General features: G+C 36.0%; 1 protein-coding gene across 2 annotated transcripts in view; it reads left to right on the forward strand.

Moving 5' to 3' along the window:
* Window positions 1-18667, forward strand: part of PDGFD (platelet derived growth factor D) — a gene marked incomplete at both ends in the record, with an annotated part of 237969 nt that overhangs the window by 133465 nt on the left and 85837 nt on the right. Inside the window, one exon of one of the 2 annotated variants that reach the window (XM_080698113.1) lies at window positions 15225-15429. In XM_080698113.1, the coding sequence (XP_080554239.1) occupies window positions 15225-15429 (205 nt within the window). The remainder of the gene's footprint in view (window positions 1-15224; window positions 15430-18667) is intronic. The other variant, XM_080698114.1, reaches the window with a different exon arrangement.

The following is an 18667-nucleotide window of genomic DNA, read 5'->3' on the forward strand; positions in this document are numbered from 1 at the left end:
GTGCCTCTGTTTTTTTAACTAAAAATAAAAATAGAAATGTAAAAATATGTGGATAGCTAAATTAGAAAAGCATGCGAAACCCTCACAATACTATCATAATTTGGTGAAATTTGCCATTCTAGAGAGTTTAGAGTATTCTAATACTCTAGTACTTTTAAATTTTATTCATTTTTTATACATATCAAAACTATTTTAGCTGGGCGTGGTGGCACACGCTTGTAATCCCCATGCTTGGGAGGCAGAGACAGGAGGATCACGCAGGTTCGAAGCCAGCCGCGCGCGCTGGCTTAGGAGACCCTGTTTCCAAATAAAAATGTAAAAATGGGTCTGGGAGTGTAGCCCGGAGGTAGAAGGGCTTCCAGGAACCCCAGTACCACCAAAAAAAAAAAAAAACTATTTTATTCAATATATAGCTTTAGATCTAATGTAAAGACATATACTAGCGAGCAAGCCATCTTTTGAAATAGATTTTTACTTTAGGAAAATGTTAAATAGATGTTTTTTTCTTAGGTGCACAGGTGTTTTAAAATGCTATTTTTTGTATTTGGAATACCAAGGCAATGCTATATCTTTTCTTTTTACTTGTGAAGTACCAAAGGAGATGACCTGTAGTTCTTTAATTCTAAAATTGGTCCTTTTCTCAGTGTGATTTAAAATGTAGCTTCGTTCACACCTGAGACCTCTGGAAAATAAACCAAATCTGCATTTCTTTTTCAAGTAATAGCCTGTCAATCTAAGAAGAAAAAGAGAGTCTTGTTCAGTCGCTGCCTTCTCACAGCATGGCATCTGTGGCAATTTCACAAAAGATTAGTAAGCCTAACACAATTGAAAAATTAGAATCCTATTGACTGTTTCAGAATAAAATCCAGTCAGATTTAAAAACAGAATCCAAACCCCAATTTAAAATATAGCAGATTACAAAATTATTAGATACATATACACAATGAAATTTTTTTTTTTTTTTTTTTTTTTTTTGGTGGTGGTACTGAGGTTCCTGGAAGCCCTTCTACCTCCAGGCTACACTCCCAGACCTATTTTATATTTTTTAAATTTGGAAACAGGGTCTCTTAAGCCAGCGAGGCTGGCTCCAAACCAGCATGATCCTCCTGTCTCCACCTCCTAAGCACAGGGATTACAAGCATGCGCCACCACACCTGGCCACAATGGAATTCTACTCAGCAAAAAGGAAGAAGAAAATAATGTCATTTGCAGGAAAATGGATGGTCCTGGTAAACATGTTGAGTGAAATTAGCCAGTCACAGAAAAGGGTTGTGTGTTTTCTGGGACTGGCTCTATGTGGAAGCTGGGGAGTATTCCAGATACTGAGGGACTTTAGATCATGTAGTAGAAACTCCATTGGCGCCAAGGAGGTGGTCTAGGGGAAGGAGGGTGTGAGGGAGGATCAGTGAAAGAATTTCTCCCATCCACATTATGTACATACATGAAAATACCAATGTCAACCTCAATACCCTGTAGTAAGGGGAGGGGGAATGGGAAGGAGCTGAGGGAAAAACTCAAGTGCTGAGTGCACATATGTTTCTATCGCTATGATTTACATTATAATATGAGACTATAATACACCAATAAAAGTATAAAAGATAAAAATAATAGTGAAATATATTACCAGAGTATGGAGCAAAAGATACACGGGCAATATCTTTGAAGTTTTGAGATGATAGGAATTGAAAATGTTAGTGTTTGTTTTTCCTTAAAAATAATAGAGAAAAAATAAGAGTTTGCTTGTTCTGATTACAGGCATCATTTGTAGTATGAAAGCATGATGTTTTTTCAGTATCTAAATGCAAATCCAGTTTCTCACCTGCACTCTGAATGGTCTTAGTAAATGCTGATAAAGTGATGGACTACTTTGGGTTTTTGTCCCAGAAAAGAACTTCAAAGTTTTATTCTTATTGGTTATGTATTATTATTTATGTCTATGTTATTATTAATGTGTGGGCTCCTTGGAAAGGCAGACAAATTCTGATATATAATTATTCAACTATATAATAAAGGCTATGCCTGGTACTAGGACCACTCATAACTTCCCCCTGTCTTGGCCACAACAGCACCATACCAACATAAAGTAGTAAGAGGAGAATAATTAAACCCAGTGTGTAGTAACCTCATTTGTTCAATTCTTCCTGCATGATGTGCTTAATTGGTTATAGAAATCGAATTGTCTTCTACTTGAGGTTACTTCCTGTTTCAAAGTAATTGGTAATAAGGAGAAGTAATACATAGTATTGCTTTGAGTTTTAAATGAACCAATAACCATTAAATACTTATAGTGTTACCTAGGTCATATTTAGCAAATATTAGCTTTTGTGAAAATTATTATTTTAATTTAGCATTCTCAGAGATTCCTGAAGCTTGCTACAGAAATGTAATTTGCCCAGAGATTATTTTGGTTTTAGCTAAGTACACCACCCATTTATTCTATGTTACTGCTAAACAAAAATTTATTCAACAAGTAACAATTAGGTACCTACAATGAATAATATTGCTATTTGGAAATTTATAGCTTTGTTGAACAGGCAAGAGAAAAACAAAATTGTAGAGTAACAAGGAGATATAGAAAATGACTATAGTGATCTAGCGGGATAGAAAAAACATTTCTGTTTCTGGGCCCATGCCAGACACAATCTTTTCTATTTTTTTTTTTCATTTAATATAAACACATGCCCAGTAAAATTCTTAAGACAGTACTACAGGAAGCCATCACCATTCAAGTTTAGCTCCTAGGTAAAACCCATTACCAATCTCTAGCAAGGCAACAGGTTCTAGAGAAAATCAAGACCAATTACTCAAGTATATTTTTCTACTACCTTGGCATCTTCTTCTTCCTTGCCGTAGTCATCAAATCTTTTGTACTTATCTCCTGTCTCTCCCAACACCACTGCAATGATTTACAGTTGAAGAATAGTGAGATGTTACTCAGAATATGTATAGACCATGATACCAGTTGGAAAACAAGGTCAAGCCCAGCCTGACAGTCAGTGAATGGGAAACAAGCAAACTAGTGCAAAAGTCACTCTTTATTTGCTCACCAGTTTCCAGTTTTCTTTACCTCTGGCACTTGTTCTGTTGTAAGTTATGTCTGGCTACATGGTTTTCTTCAAGCAGTGAGTGACTTAAGCATTAAAATAAATAAATAAATAAAATGAATAGGCAGGGCACCTATATAACTCAGAGATGGATGCTTGCCAAGCATGCACAAGGCTCTGAGTTCATTACTTCTGCAAAAACAATAACAAATGGTAAAACAACAACTTAACAAATGGAAACATCTTCGTCTCCCAGCTTTCCCCTTCTATGAATTTTAATATGATATTAAAACCTCATCAGATTATCCCAGATTCCAGAGTGAGAAAACATGAAGAATCCCACAAGTCCAAAGGGAACAAATAGCATGAGGAAAAATAAATCTTTGTTGTGAAGCCACTGGGATCTAGGTAGTACAATCTGCCCTCTGCTGACTCATACTTCTCTGTGAGTATACCTAGTTCAAGGGCAGAGTCCATGAGGGACATACGCCAGTCCAGGTAACAATAGATCTGATAGCGTGAGACTTGACAAGCAAACAAAATATTAGTTTTATTCTAAAATAACAGCTATGTACAATCTGCAGTGATTGAGCAATAGCTTTAGGGGAGAAAAAATATTCATTATAAGCACAGAGAACTCTTTTTAATAAAATGATAAGTTCATGTAGATTTTTAGCAAAATATCATTTCTTATATCATCCCAGTGAAAACCCAAATTCAAGCTCTTTTCACATTGAATCCCAAAAGCCTTCTAAATAATTTCTATCCCTCAGTGCTGATACACAGCTTCAATATAACATGACCTTTTCAGTAAACAGTATATGTGTCATGATTTGCTTAGAATTTTTAGCACTCAAAATATCTTAAAAAATACTGAGGAATGCTGGGAAATTTTTCTGCATTTTCTATTCAATTATTTTTATTATTTTTGCTTTACTTACATTATATATCATTAGACTTTAAAAATTATTTAAAAATCCACCAGCTTTGGACAGGTATATATTTAGCGCCATCATAATGCATGAATTATTTACATTAGTCTCTTGTAGGCTTGACAGTTCTTTGACCTAGATTGAAATATTTTGTAACTTCTATTGCGTTATGTTTTACTGCCAGAGTGCGGCAGTGAATTGATTTCCTGGAGTATCAATGGCATATAGCTTTTACATATACACATATTCACAACTTTGGTCCCATAAAGCATTTGATTATTTTTTTTACCAGAGAACATGGATGGGATAACATTTATCCAACTTTTAGCATATTTAGATTTTTGTCTCATTTATATTTCTATACTCATTTATCAGCAGATAATTCTTTTTTAACTTTTGTGCTGCATTTTATCATTGTACAATCTATATAAAGGCATTGTAAGCAATATTCAATATCCAAATGTTAAAATTTGTCTGTATTTGGCACAGATAACAAAATTTCTGAGGTCAAAATTATGTAAACAATTATTTCCTTAGCATAACTGAATTTACACAAATGCAAGCTATTACAAATATGTCTCAACTTGCTTCTCTTTCTAACAGCTAGACAATTACTTTTAACAGTACTCATAATATAATTTCCTATTTTGAAATACTAAAATGTGGAAAAATATTTGGAATTCAGTGAAATTTATTATTAAAAATGACTAAATCCATAAATAGCACTAAAGGCATAGTTTTACAGTTAAGTGTAACTACAAAAATATATAATATATTCATTTCATAATTGTAATGGATGCACCTATTCAGTATATATATGCATATATATATTGCATACATATATATACAAATAATAAACATTTTTATTGGATAGATTTCTGCCATGTGAAACTTACCCTGTAAGACAATTTCAGAAAGCCCTTATTCAATAATACTCTTAAAGTTCACATGTGAAATAGTGAAATACATTTCACTATAAGTTTTTATTGATAATATCTACAAGAATGTTGGTGGTATGATTTGAATGTGGTTTGCCCCCTCCTAAGCGCATGTTGAAATTTGATTGCCATTTTGGTAGTGTTGGAAGTTAGGCCTTTAACTAAAAGGTGGTTAGGTCATTATTGCCTAGTGGATTAGTTCCTAGAAGAATGCATTGTTTTAGATCTTGGCTCCCCTCAGGTTTCCCTTATTTAGATGCACCCATGTGCCCTCTCTCTTGGCACCAAGAGCTGAAGCAACATGAGATTCTCTATTTGGTTCAAAAGCTAAAGAGATGAAAATACCATTATTTGGGGCTTCGCAGTTTTTAGAGCCAAGAGCAAAAACAACAAAAAACTTCTACATAACTCACCTAGTCTCAGCAATTTCTAGCAGCAGAAGACAAATAAGACATTGGTTTTCTTCTAGCAAAGACAATCTAGAATAAATGCTAAGCCCAGCCACTCCTGAGTCTGATTTTTCTTTCTGTTTTGCCTGTTATCTTTCCGTATCTCTGAGCTATGTTGGTAGTGGTTGTCTTGTTTCCTAGGCAAGTTAGTATGATTAAAAGGATCTCTCTGTTCAGAAACTTTTGATTTTGTAATATTTTCTGACATGCCATTCAGCATTTCTATCTGACACTCTTCTAAATGTTATTTAATTTTCTTTCACATCCTTTGCATATAAATAATATCATAACAGGCTACAGTGGAAGAAAAGAGAAGTATCACGGAATTAACTAATATGAACTGCCATCATGCTTATTGTGATTATTATTTACCTGTACTTTAATTTACAAAACAAAATAGATTAAAACCATTTCAGAAAAGTAAATTGCTTTCATTTTAATGTAAATATGCAATCACTTCTGTAATCCATGTATAAATACATGCATTTTTGAAGGAAGAATGTAATTGCTCACTGATGTACACTAACAAAATCCATTCTCTTATATTAAAAGGCCTGGTGATGTGAAGGATAGTAATTATCAGCATAGTACTCAAGTACTACTACACTTCTGGGAATTGTTTCTGGCAACTATTCAAAAGGATTTCATGATACTTTTTTTCTTTTTGGTGGACTTGGATACTTGAAGAAGTATTTTGAGCTCAAGGAATAATCAAGTGATTAGTCTCCAAAAACATTGTTTTCAGACTTGTTACTATTAACAAGGTTGTTTATAAAACATGAACACAGTGCTTTGTACTAAAGGGACCATAATTGAGACTATAAAAACAAAAAATATATATATATAACTGCAAATAACTCTGTTGCAAATTTTCAGAAATAAAAGGGTTTTGTGTTACTGTGCTCTTAGAAAAACCTCTCATGGAAAAATTTAAATGACTGGTGTTTTTAATCAGATTGGCTCTTGAATTACTTAGAAGAGGGCTATACATTGAGCACAGGTGAATGTTGATTCTGTAAAGCTGATGTGGGTTATTGGAAACTGATTCTCACTAGGAAGAGATGTACAGTGGTAACCAAAAATTCCTTAAAGAAGTGGCCCATTAATGGTCCCAGGAGGAATTTAGTTCACCCATTGCAAGCTTTGGAGTTTTGGCAAATAATGGGGGGAGGGAGTTGAATAAACCTTCATGCTGATTTTTAAACTAACATTGTTAAAGTTTAATTTTCACCTTTATCAGTTCTCATGGTGAGTGAGACTCCAGCTCTGTACTTGTTAAGTTAGGAAATAATTCACAGAAAAAATATCTAATTAAATTCAATTTCATTTGTGCCATTTCAACAATATACTGCATCATGTCTCTATAATTAAGGTTCTGTTTTAAATCCTAGGATATTTTTCTATACTGTGTTTTTATTTGTTGGAGGTGAATGAAAAAAATATTTTGAAGTGGTTGAGTAGTAATGCTGGTAATACATCGGCAAGACCTAGAATTTATTTTTGGTTCAGCTTGATGAGCATGCGATTCTAAATTAGATGCTTGCATACAATGAAGACCTGTGGAACCTAATCAGCCATGTGATATAATATTTGCTTAATATGAATAAATAATAGTAAATCTGAGAACAACCAGGACACAGTGGTGCATGCCTATAATTCCAGTACTTGGGAGTCTAAGACAGGAGGATCATAGGTTTAAGGCCAGCATGCAGTAACTTAACAAGATCTTGATTTCAAATTTAAAAAAAATACGATAAAATGAAACAAAATAAGTCTGGAGGTTTACCCTAAAAGTAGAACACCCTCAGACTCAATTCTTAGCACCACAAAATCAAAAAATAAATCTGAGGACAGATCCCCAAATATAACAGCAAACTCTCCTACCTTTAGTCTGGTTGTCTTTTCTATTTGAGTCACAACTTTTTAAACTGTGTTGGGACCTGGCTGTAGTATATGTAATAGATTATTTGATGGATATAGTACAAAAGAGGAGAAAGTAATTTCATAATTTATATATAAACCAGGCACCAAGCAGGATCATTTCAAGGCAACTCGCTCAGAAATATGTTTAGACTTAATGTCTTCCTAAAAATGTCAGGCTCATTTGGCTACTTTAGAATTAAATTTCCAAATGTTTGGGGCATTTTACAACTTTTTATGATTAAATTGTCTTTTATTTGTTGTTTTGCTTTCTGTTATCTTTCAGTTTCAAAAAATCTCTTAGTACAGCCGGGCGTGGTGGCCCATGCTTGTAATCCCCACGCTTGGAAGGCGGAGTCAGGAGGATCGCGCAGGTTCGAAGCCAGCCACGCTGGTGTAAGAGACCCTGTTTCAAAAATATAAAAATAGGTCTGGGAGTGTAGCCCGGAGGTAGAAGGGCTTCCAGAAACCCCAGTACCACCAAAAAGAAAAAAAAAATCTCTTAGTACACATTATTTTCAGTAGCCATCCATCCATGTAATATTTAACAGATTTATTTTGAGTTTCTTTGTATGCCTTGACTGGAAAGGCTTTGTTGAGGTCAGTTGGGTGAATAAGGCAAAGTCTTTTCCCTCAGGAATTTAATATTCTGCAATATAATATTTTTTGTTTTTTCTATTAAACTTTCAAAGAAACCATAAAGCACCTTTGAGTATTTCAGTTATTTTCTTGTATATATAGCCAGCTTCAGAGAGTCTTTTCTTAGTCTTTAAAAAAACAAAAGATTCCATACATTGTTTGCAAATTAAATGATTTAATTTTAATTCCTACATAATATTTTCAATACACATTAGTGTGCTAAGTGGATATTCTTGTGCCAGGAACATTTTTCTAATTGGCATGAAAGGAAAGATTTTTCCTAAAAATTTTTTGATAAACTTGTTGAAATCATCCATAGGTGCTTTTTCTATAGATGATAGCATACAACTGGATGCAGTATTGTTTTAAGTATAAAAGGTATCTAATGATTTACTCACTGAAATTATGGATTTCACATGCCATTACCCTACTCTTGCTCCGTTTTCCTCTTAGCCAAGGTCAAACCATTAGTAACTTTCTTCCCTTGAAAGAAAACTGCTGAGATGTCATCTTGGACCAGAAAAAGAATCTTAAATGTCATATTCTCTAGACCTTTAAGTGTTAGGCTAAAAATCATAAACCAGAAAGATGGCATGATGTGTCTAACACTGCTATTTGTAGTAATGAAGAAAGTTACCAGGACAAGAATGTGGTAGAGCCGGGCATGGTGGCGCACGCTTGTAATTGCAGCATTCGGGAGGCTGAGACTGAAGGATCACGGTTCACGGACAGCCTCAGATACTTAGTGAGGCCCTCTGCAACTCAGTGAGACCCGGTTTCAAAATAAAGAATAAAAAAATAGGGCTGGGGGTGTAGCTCAGAGGTAGAATGCCCCTGAATATGGTAGAGCTTAATGAATTCAAGGCTCAGCTCTTACATACGTTGTCACTTTATCAAGACTTAATTCTTTTGACTTGCAACAAATCATTTAACTTCTCTCTGCTGGTTTTATTACATGGCAAGGTAACAAAAATTAATTCTTTTAAAAGGCAGGATGGACGTAACGATATTTTTTGTTTTCAATTTATATTTACCATGAACTTACAAGATTGAGCTTACCTGTGGTTGTTTAGCAGCAGAAGGGGAACTGTATAGTTTACATTCCATTCACCTATGTTCTGGGCAACGTCGCTGTGACATATTGTTGGATTATGAAACAGCCATTTTACAATGAAAGTTGGTAATAATCCCTTTGCAAGTTGGGAATTTCCTGTCTGCTCTTTGCCTTGTTTTACATTTGGCTTGTAGCTCTGGTCATAGGTTTTGTGACTTCATGCTTCTGGCATCTGGGTGTCTTATGGGGACAATGGGGCAAGTGGGTATGTCTATACTATTGCTCTAAATTTGTGTAAGGTGACCCAGCTGCAAACTACATCACTGCTTGTTCCCATGGTATAACTGATATTTTCTAATCCTTACTTCAACAATTCAGTGTTTGCCCTCTGCTCCTTATCTCACTGTAGATAATATTATTTTCTTAGCAGAAGAAACAAAGTATGACCATTATTCATAGTTTCATTTATCTTTAAGCATTATTATACATGATGATGGGTTACCAAATATGTCTGTTGGAACCAGTTGTGACTTTTCCATGAAGGAGGATAGCTGAGATAAGGGGTGAGATCTAGGGTACAAAGGTAGGCAGCCTCTGACCCTGTGTCATTGTATGTCAGATATGATGTCCTAAAGGCAGTTCCAAGGTAAAATATAGGAAAGTGAGTCCAAGACAGGTCATCGGTTAAGGAGAGGAGGTGAAAAATCAGAGGACAAACCAGAGAAGATGAGAATAAGAAGCAAGAGAGTAGAAAGTATGAATGGTCAATGGTTCTCAACTTAGGGTACTTCTGAACTGCCCGAAGAGTTTATTCAATGGTTGCCTGGAGGGCTTATTAAAACTGGATTGCATCCCCAGAATTTCTCTTTAGGTAGATCTGTGATGTGGCCTGAGAATTTTCATTTCACCAGTTCCTAAGTAGTAACAGTAATGCTGGTCTGCGGATCATACCTTAAAAACCATTGGTCTAAATAAATTCATGAGCTTTTCGGGTATTTTGTTAGGTGAACACAATTTTTTTAAAGGTTTGAAATCAGACTAAGCAAATATTTTGGCTTTTTTAATTTAAAATGGCTTTTTAAGCTTATAAGGTTATGGACCTTCTTCTTTATATTAATACATAATAAGACTATATTCTTGTTACATAACCTATATAGAAAGTATTTTCTATCAATAAAAGGTGATTTATTTCCTTTTTTATTTTTATTTTTTGGTGGTACTGGGGTTCCTGGAAACCCTTCTCTGGGCTACACTCCCAGACCTATTTTATATTTTTATTTGGAAACAGGGTCTCTTAAGCCAGCGCGGTTGGCTTCGAACCTGTGCAATCCTCCTGCCGTCTCCACTTCTCAAGCGTGGGGATTACAAGCGTGTGCCACCACACCCAGCTTATTTCCTATTTTTGTGGCTTAACAAATTTTATAGTACTCTGATTAAGCATGTATTTTCTGAAAGCAGATTGCCTGAGTGTCAAATTTTAATTCCACTTCTGGCTTTGTACCTTGTAGTCACAAATACCTTAAAGTCCCAGCACTTTCTTTGTAAAGTGAGGATATTTCCGATTGCATAGGATTGTTGTAAGAAATTAATAAAGCATTGGCTTTAAGCCACTTATTGGAGTGCCCGGCATATAATAATTGCTCCACAAATGTTAGCTATTATTGGAACAATGAAATAAATGATTTTGTTCAGGAATGTGACTTTCTATATAGTACTTTGGTAGTTATCTCAGGTTTAACCTGATACGTTGTTCTCTGTAATTCATTATAAATCTTCTGCTAAGATTAGCCATGAGTTGACATGAAGTTATAAATTATATGTAAAGAGTGTGATTAAGTACAATACAGATAGCCAAGAATCTAAAATTCCCTCTAGCAAATTTCAGTCTAAGAAGGAAGCACCTTCTGTAGCATATGGCTAAGGTCATCCACTGTGGGAGTGGATTACCCAGGTCTGTGTTCCAACTCCATCCTTAACTGACTGTGACCTTTGACAGGATACTTGATTCTTTGTTCCAAGAATTTTCACATGTGAGATGGTGATAATAACAATAACCTATTTCAGGGGGTCATTACATGTATATATGTTCATACATGTGGATATGTATGAACATGCACACATGCTCAAGTATACACACACAAGATGTCATATATACAATGCCTAAAGAAAAATAAATGCTTCTATAGTTTGCTGTTATTCATATTTACTTTGTATATAAATATATTTTGGCAAAATATTATCTCATCAGTGAATTGCAATTACACATTATAATGAGATTCAATGTGATAAAAGCATACATGCACACAGAGCTTTGATTTTATGGAAAAATCTGAAAATTTAATAGAATAGCATAGGTAGGTCTGTGATAAATTTAAAAACAGATTAACAAGTGTTATCTTAAACCATATAAGAATGAAAACTCCTCTTAACTCTCTCCATAGCCCTCTTAAAAATATAATTAGTGTTTCACTTATAACCAGAGTTAGTATCTTTAAGATGATTTAGCCATTAATGATGTTCTACAAAAATAAAAAATAAAAATGAGGGAGAGAGAGAACCTGTTCATATTAACAACATTTCTAAGCATTTAAAGGATGCGATAAACTTCATAATTGCCAAGTTCTGTGTCTTTTCCTCCATCTCTCATCCCCTGGCCTTGCATCTACATTTGACAGTATTGACCACTCTGTCAAGAATGGTGAAATCATCCCTTTACTAAGCCCAACTGAAACGTGGCTTCCCTACCAGCCATTACTTCTGAATCCCCCCAGCACACCTTGCATCATCTGTCTCCCCTAGAAGGGTTCACTAGAACCTAGAGCATCCCTTGTGTCTCAGGACACTTCTTCCCTCTGAAGGCTCAGTGATTTCTAAGGCTTTCTCTTCCCTCTCTAAGCTCTGAGCCTCACATCTTTCTGTTCTTTCAACCCAGTCTAGCCCCATATCCACAAAGCCTGGTAGAATTCCCACCTGAATTCCTTCTTGCTGCATAAAAACTGAACTTATTTCAGGAGTATTGCCATTTCCTCTTCTTACAGTACCCTTGGGTGTCAGAAACACCACCCTGGGCCCAGCCCCTGGGCTTAAATGTTGCTGTCTCCTCTGACTCATCCCTTGTATTCCTTTCTTAACTGCAAGTTCATTTTGACTTTTCCCCCTGATGTAGTTTCACTGCCAACAGCCTTCTAGGTCAGAACCTCATTACCCTAACAACTACTGCCCAGAAACCAGGCGGCCCCCTAAGCCCTTGCCCTGCAGTTCATCTTTGGAAGCACCAACAGGCTAACCTTCCTTTCTACAAGCCTCCTGCCCTTTCTGTTTTGCCCATATCAAGTGAAGACACTTATGCCTGGCTTTCAGATATTTCCATAGTTTGCATTAAAAAAAAAACTTTATTCCCCTTTTGAGCCTAGGTAGACACTGCTCTGGACAAGCCTTTGACCATGTTCCCATGAACACACCTTGTATTCCCCACCTTCTAGATTTTCCTGCCTCTCGGCAGGCAACCACTACATTTACATTCAGCATTTCATAGTCCTTTTATCTTGTGTAAACTTTTGCAGTATGCATCAACTTTGTTGTTCAGGTATAGAAAGATGGGAACAATTCTTTACCTATTCTTACATTTTGTCTGAATCTGAAGTAGCATCTGGGACAGTACACACACACACACACACACACACACACACACACACACACAGAACCACTGAATATTACCCCCTGAATGAGACCAAAGAGAAAATGTGGCATCCAGTCCCCTTAATAAGTAAAGAAGGAACTCAAACCTGTGTTGGATATTTTATTTTATTTTTGAGTTTGATATTTTAAAATTTAATAGCTGCCTCTTTAGACATACGGTTTCTTCTATTCATAGCAAATGGAATCTAGTTGCCACTGACATTATTTATATCTAGTTTTACTTTAAGAAAGATTTGCTTCTGATTAAAATACTTATGTAGAGAGAAATGTTAAATCACTAATAGTACCATGGCTAAGAAAATATGACAAAAATTATGAAAGTAATACTCAAGTGATAGAAGCCTTAAAAATACTGCAATATCTTATGGCTAGAGTCTGCCCTTTATTCAATAATTGTTGACTGACTACTATTTCACACCAGTTAACCTAAAAAAAATAGCCTTTAGACCCACTGATTCCCTAAAAGCCCTTATGACAAAATAAACAGATTAGTAATTTTCACAGCTACATTTTCAGCCTAAGGTTCAAGGGAAGAGAAAAAGATCAATTTTCAAAAATGTTTCTGGCTCCTCTGAGATTGTCCTTTTATCAAGCTCAGTAGAGATGTGATGGCATTAGTACAGAGCCATCCCGAGGCAGGGAAGAGTGGACATCAGCTCCCTCTGCTACACACTGTGTCTCCTAGGACTCTTGGCACAAAGTTAAGGTAAGCAAACCTCAACACATTAAACACTGAGTGAGGTTTTAAAAAGTTAAGCTGGGTGCAGTGGTACACATCTGTAATCCAAGTTTGGGAGGCTTAAAAAGGAGGAGTATAGTATTTGAGATCAGCCACAGAAAACTAGCAAGGCTCTCAACAACCCAGTGACACCCTGTTTCAAAATAAAATATAAAAAGGGCTGAGGGTGTAGCTCAGAGGTAGAATGTTCCTGGGTTCAATCCCCAGTACCACACATACACACAGTTAAAATTTCTATCTACAAAAAAACATACAAAGAAAAGAGGCCTTTGTAACTTGCATGCTGATTGCTGTTCAATCTCCCTTTCTTATTTTGGAAGCTTAACAGCCACCTCAGCAGCCCTATGTTACAGTGATTTCCGCCAGCAAGTTTAGTCTCTCTGACCACACTCAATGAATTATAGGCCTCAAAGTACACTCTCTGCTGGAGAGCACAAATAGATTGTGGCTAGAGGCCTGTTTACAGTGGGGCTTAAAAAGTCAAAATCTAAAATGCAAAAATCTCTGAACACTGGGAGATACAAAAAAGGGATCCACTATTCAGTGTAATTCTGATTTAAACTTCCCACAGTTAGGTGTTATTCATGGGCACAGAACATGAAAATTGACACTGAAAATTTGGAGGACTCATGGACTCCATCTGACCAACTGGCTACAAATTCTGTGGTCCCCACAGTCCTTTGCATTCAGTCATCTGTTAGAACTTACAGAACTCAGGAAAATACTATACTTATAATTAAAGTTTTACCACAAAATAGGACCAGTGAAACAGACCTATAGGATGAGGTCTGCGGTTTCTATGTCCTCAGGATATTTCATCCTCCTGGTACATCAATGTGTATCATAAACAAGGAAGTTTTTCCAGTTCTTGGTATCAAGATTTTTTAGTGGGGTTTCACTATGCTGGCATGATTGAATCATTTGCAACATAATCGGGGTCTATCTCCAGTCTTACTTTCATTCCTGTAGTTTGGCAGGTCAGGTTGATTTCACAAGGCTGGAAGCCCTAACTCTTTAATTGCATATGGCTATTCCTGGCATGGCCAGCTGCCATTTGAAACTATCTTAGAACCCACAGTAAATTGCCTCATTAGCATAAACTCAGCTGTGATCTTAAGGGCCTATGATGAAAAACAAAGACACACTTAGTATTTTGGAAATTCCAAGGATTTAGAGCTTCTTCCCAGGAAGTCAGGACCAAGACCAAATAAATTCTTTATTATATAACACATGGTAAATGCAAATGAATTGCACCTATCTTGAGTCTCAAAAATATGGCAAATTTTTTTATGATAGAGAAATTCACCAGAAAAATCCCATTTAAATATAAAATAAATGGCCATTGAACACTAATGGAATCATTTTATTTGTTTTTCACTCATTCATTCATTCAACAATATTTATTGAGTACCTCCTATGCTATTTACTTCAAATATACTGTTACATTGCCAGTGTAATGGGAGATTGTTTGTATTATGTAGAAAACAGGAAGGTTGGACCATTGGAAACTATTTCCTGCTTTCAATTCCAATCTAAACAAACTTGAGGTCTAAAATAATTGTTTGTCAAGAGTGATGTAAGAAAATCCTCCAAATATGGAATGTTAGGCATGAATATTTGTGAAGGTTTGGGGAAGGTGGATATAATAGGTGCTATATTGTTTGTTTAATCATAAGGTTACCATTAGGCCTTATGTTTGTAAACAAAACCAAGAAATGCTTTGAAATGTCATATGTTATAAATTGTTCTTTTTTTGCTTTCCTGTAATTGGAGCAACATACTAATTTATACAAGTTGTGACTACTAACAGAGAGCAATCACCTCACAGACTTGTACCGAAGAGATGAAACCATCCAGGTGACAGGAAATGGCCACGTGCAGAGTCCTCGCTTCCCCAGCAGCTACCCGAGGAACCTCCTTCTGACATGGCGGCTCCATTCCCAGGAGAAAACAAGGATACAGCTAACGTTTGACCACCAGTTTGGATTAGAGGAAGCTGAAAATGATATCTGTAGGTAAGTGAGGAAACGTTTTCTTTTTTAAAAAATTGTTTATTATTTCATTATATGCATGCATTATATTGGGGTAAAAAACTTTTATGTATATACATGTACACATCACTGATTTAACCCCTACTCAATTCCTACCCCATACATGGTACTATCCCAAGGCAAAAAAGCAACAATAAAAAATAATTTAAAACATCACATCAACTATTCCTCTTGAGCCCTTTGGACTTATCCAAGTTGTGCCCCTTCTTTTTCTAAAAAGCATTGTATTAGTCCCACCAGATAAAATAATGCAGACTGCTACTGCAGAGGGCCTGAAATGACTCATAGCATCTTACTTTGGCAACTGTCATAACTCCCAAAGAAGGATGTCGTCTGGAGATGCATGGCTCTCCTGGCACAGAACAGCCTTTAAAAGAAGGAAGATGAATTTGATATCCATCTTGTACATTGAAGCCCTGTGTCCCTGGGCAAAGCCTACCTTGGGCTTAGGAGTCATAATCCCCAGCTCAGCCCCAGGTGCTGACCCAGACCATTGTAATCACTGTGACTTCCCCAGTGCAAGGAGAAGGTTGTGATGGGAATCTGGGTAGCAGAACTTACTCTAAATTTTTAGGTTGTTTTTCTCTTTGGTGTGCGTGGGTGTAGTACTGGGGATGAAACCTAGGGGTATTCTACTGCTGAGCTATACCCCCAGCCTGAGTTTTAAATTTATTTTAAAACAGGGTCTCACGAAGTTGCAAAAGGCCTCACTAAGTAGCTGAGGCTGTTCGCGAACCATGATCCTCCTGTCTCAGCTTCCCAAGTACTGCGATTTCAAGCATGTGCCCCCGGGCCCAGTCTAAATTTGCAGTTTTAAGACTTCAAATATGTGTAGGAAGGACAAGAAGACGGCTACCCCAAAGTCTGTCTGTCCCTCAGGTGTTTGCTTCTGTAGTTTCTAGGTCAGGGGTAGAAAATGACAGCTGTGCCTGATAATCTTCCTTCTTAGCATATTTATCAGAGAAAGTCCAGGCTATTGTTCTCTCACTCAATTATCATGAGTGAAACTTGGGAAGGATTTTTTTTCCTTTCTGTACTTTACTGCATATACTCCTTCTGCATCACCAATGAGCTACTGAACTGTTAAATCTTTTTAGCAGGTTTATTTTCCTTTGAATAATAAAAAGTGGCGCCTCAAATTTGGTTGTTCTTTGTTGCATGTTTATTATGCTGACAGCTTTTATTATGTTGCTATTTTTCTGAGAATAACAGCAGTTGACTATTATATTCTAGGACCATAGAGGGTAATGTATGCCAGAAAGCAGAGACGAATACCTTCATGGAGAGCCAGTTAATATTTACAAAGAGAATAAACTAAAGCTGGTCTTGCACCTTTCCAACCTTGAAAGGGAGAACTAACTTTCTGTGCTGACAAAAAAAGGAAAAAAATATGAAAAAAAGAAAACATGATTAAAAGATTGTTAAAGGTGATGACATGATAGGTATCTTGATCTGTTTTACCCACAGAACACTGCTAACAACAAATATCTGGGCCATTTTTATCCAAACCAACCAACCAAAAAACTAATTTGCCAACAACAGCTAGATGTCCTACAATTAAATTCTGACACTATCATTCGGAGCTAGTGTCCAATCCCACAAGACTCCCCTTCTAGTTAAATGTTACTCACAGTTTCTAGGCCTCCCTTACACACACACAAACACACACACACACACTCACTCACTCACTCACTTATATATATTTCAGGCCTTTTTATTTTAAAAACAGAGTCTCACTAAGTTGTTGAGGCTATTGCTAAGTTACTGAGTCTGGCCTCAAATCTGTGATGCTCCTGTCTCAGCCTTCCATGTAATAGGATTACAGGCAGTGCCAACCCTGCCTGGCTTAGGCCTTCCCAATTTTTAACTGACCAATTATAAATCAGGGGCCCACAATCTTTTCCTTGGCTTCAGTGATTTTCTAAAACAGTTCACAAAACTCAAAGGAGCACTTAACTTACCAGTTTATTACAGAAGATACAACGTAGACACAGCCAAATGGAAAGGATGAATCAAGTCTAAGAAGGACGCTTTCTCCAGGTGTGCCACCTCCCAAGCACCTCGATGCGGTCACCAACCCAGAAGTTGTGGGGCCTTAGGCAGGTGTCATTAAATAGGCATGGGCTTGATTAAACCACTGGCTATTGATGATTTAACTCAATCTCTAGGCTCTCTCCCCAGAGATCTAGAGGGTGGGACTGGAAATAAATTATTCTTTGCCTTTCTGGTGAGAAACCTCCATCCTGAAGCTACTGAGTGGCCCACCAAGAGTCAGCACACTAGCATAAACTCAGGTATGGTTTAAAGGAGCTTGTTATGAATAATAAAAGGAACTCCCCCAATCCATCACTCAGAAATATGAATAATAAAAGGAACTTTCCCAATCCATCACTCAGAAGTTCCAAAAGATTTGAGGTAGGAACTGAGGATAAAGGTCAAAAAAAAAAAAAAAATATATATATATATATATATATATATATATATATGTGTGTGTGTGTGTGTGTATACCATATATATTATGTTATATATTTATATATTCAATAAATATTTAATGTACAATATCATTAAATATAGTAAATATTAATGATATCATCAATATATTATTAATATAAGTTCTTAAGTTATTTGTTGTATACTTATATATTGTATTTATTTTTATTATATCCAATATCACATAAAGAAGGCCACCAGTGAGCCAGGGTTTGATCCTAGTGCGCCCTTTGGATATCCTGGTCTTGACAATAGAGGATTAAGTGTTAGAGTAGTTTCCTTTCTGGATACTTTATCATATCTATTTCCTTCTCAAAACTTATAGAATGAGGTAGAGGAGGAAGAGAAAGAAATAGATCATAGACTTGCTTTAGAATCCTTCCTAAAAGTTAAAAAAAAAAGAAAAAAAAACATGTTGTACTACTTTGAACTCTTTACTTGGGACTAAAAGTAAATTTACACTCATGTCTTTTCTTAAACACAAGTGACCTGTTGTGTTAATAATGTTTCAAGAATATTCATGTTTTGTGCAGTAAATATGATTTACACATATTGTATATAAAAATGAAATGCAATTGATTTCCTACCATCTGTTCCAAAGACTCCTTGATGTTTACATTGTAATATTTTATTGCCTGAATAATGATTCTTTGTTAGTGCTTTTCACCTTCCAAGCACCATAGGAACGTTAAAGTAATTAATTTACACAGCA

Source organism: Muscardinus avellanarius (genome assembly GCF_963383645.1).
Source record: "Muscardinus avellanarius genome assembly, chromosome: 1".
Lineage (NCBI taxonomy): Eukaryota > Metazoa > Chordata > Mammalia > Rodentia > Gliridae > Muscardinus > Muscardinus avellanarius.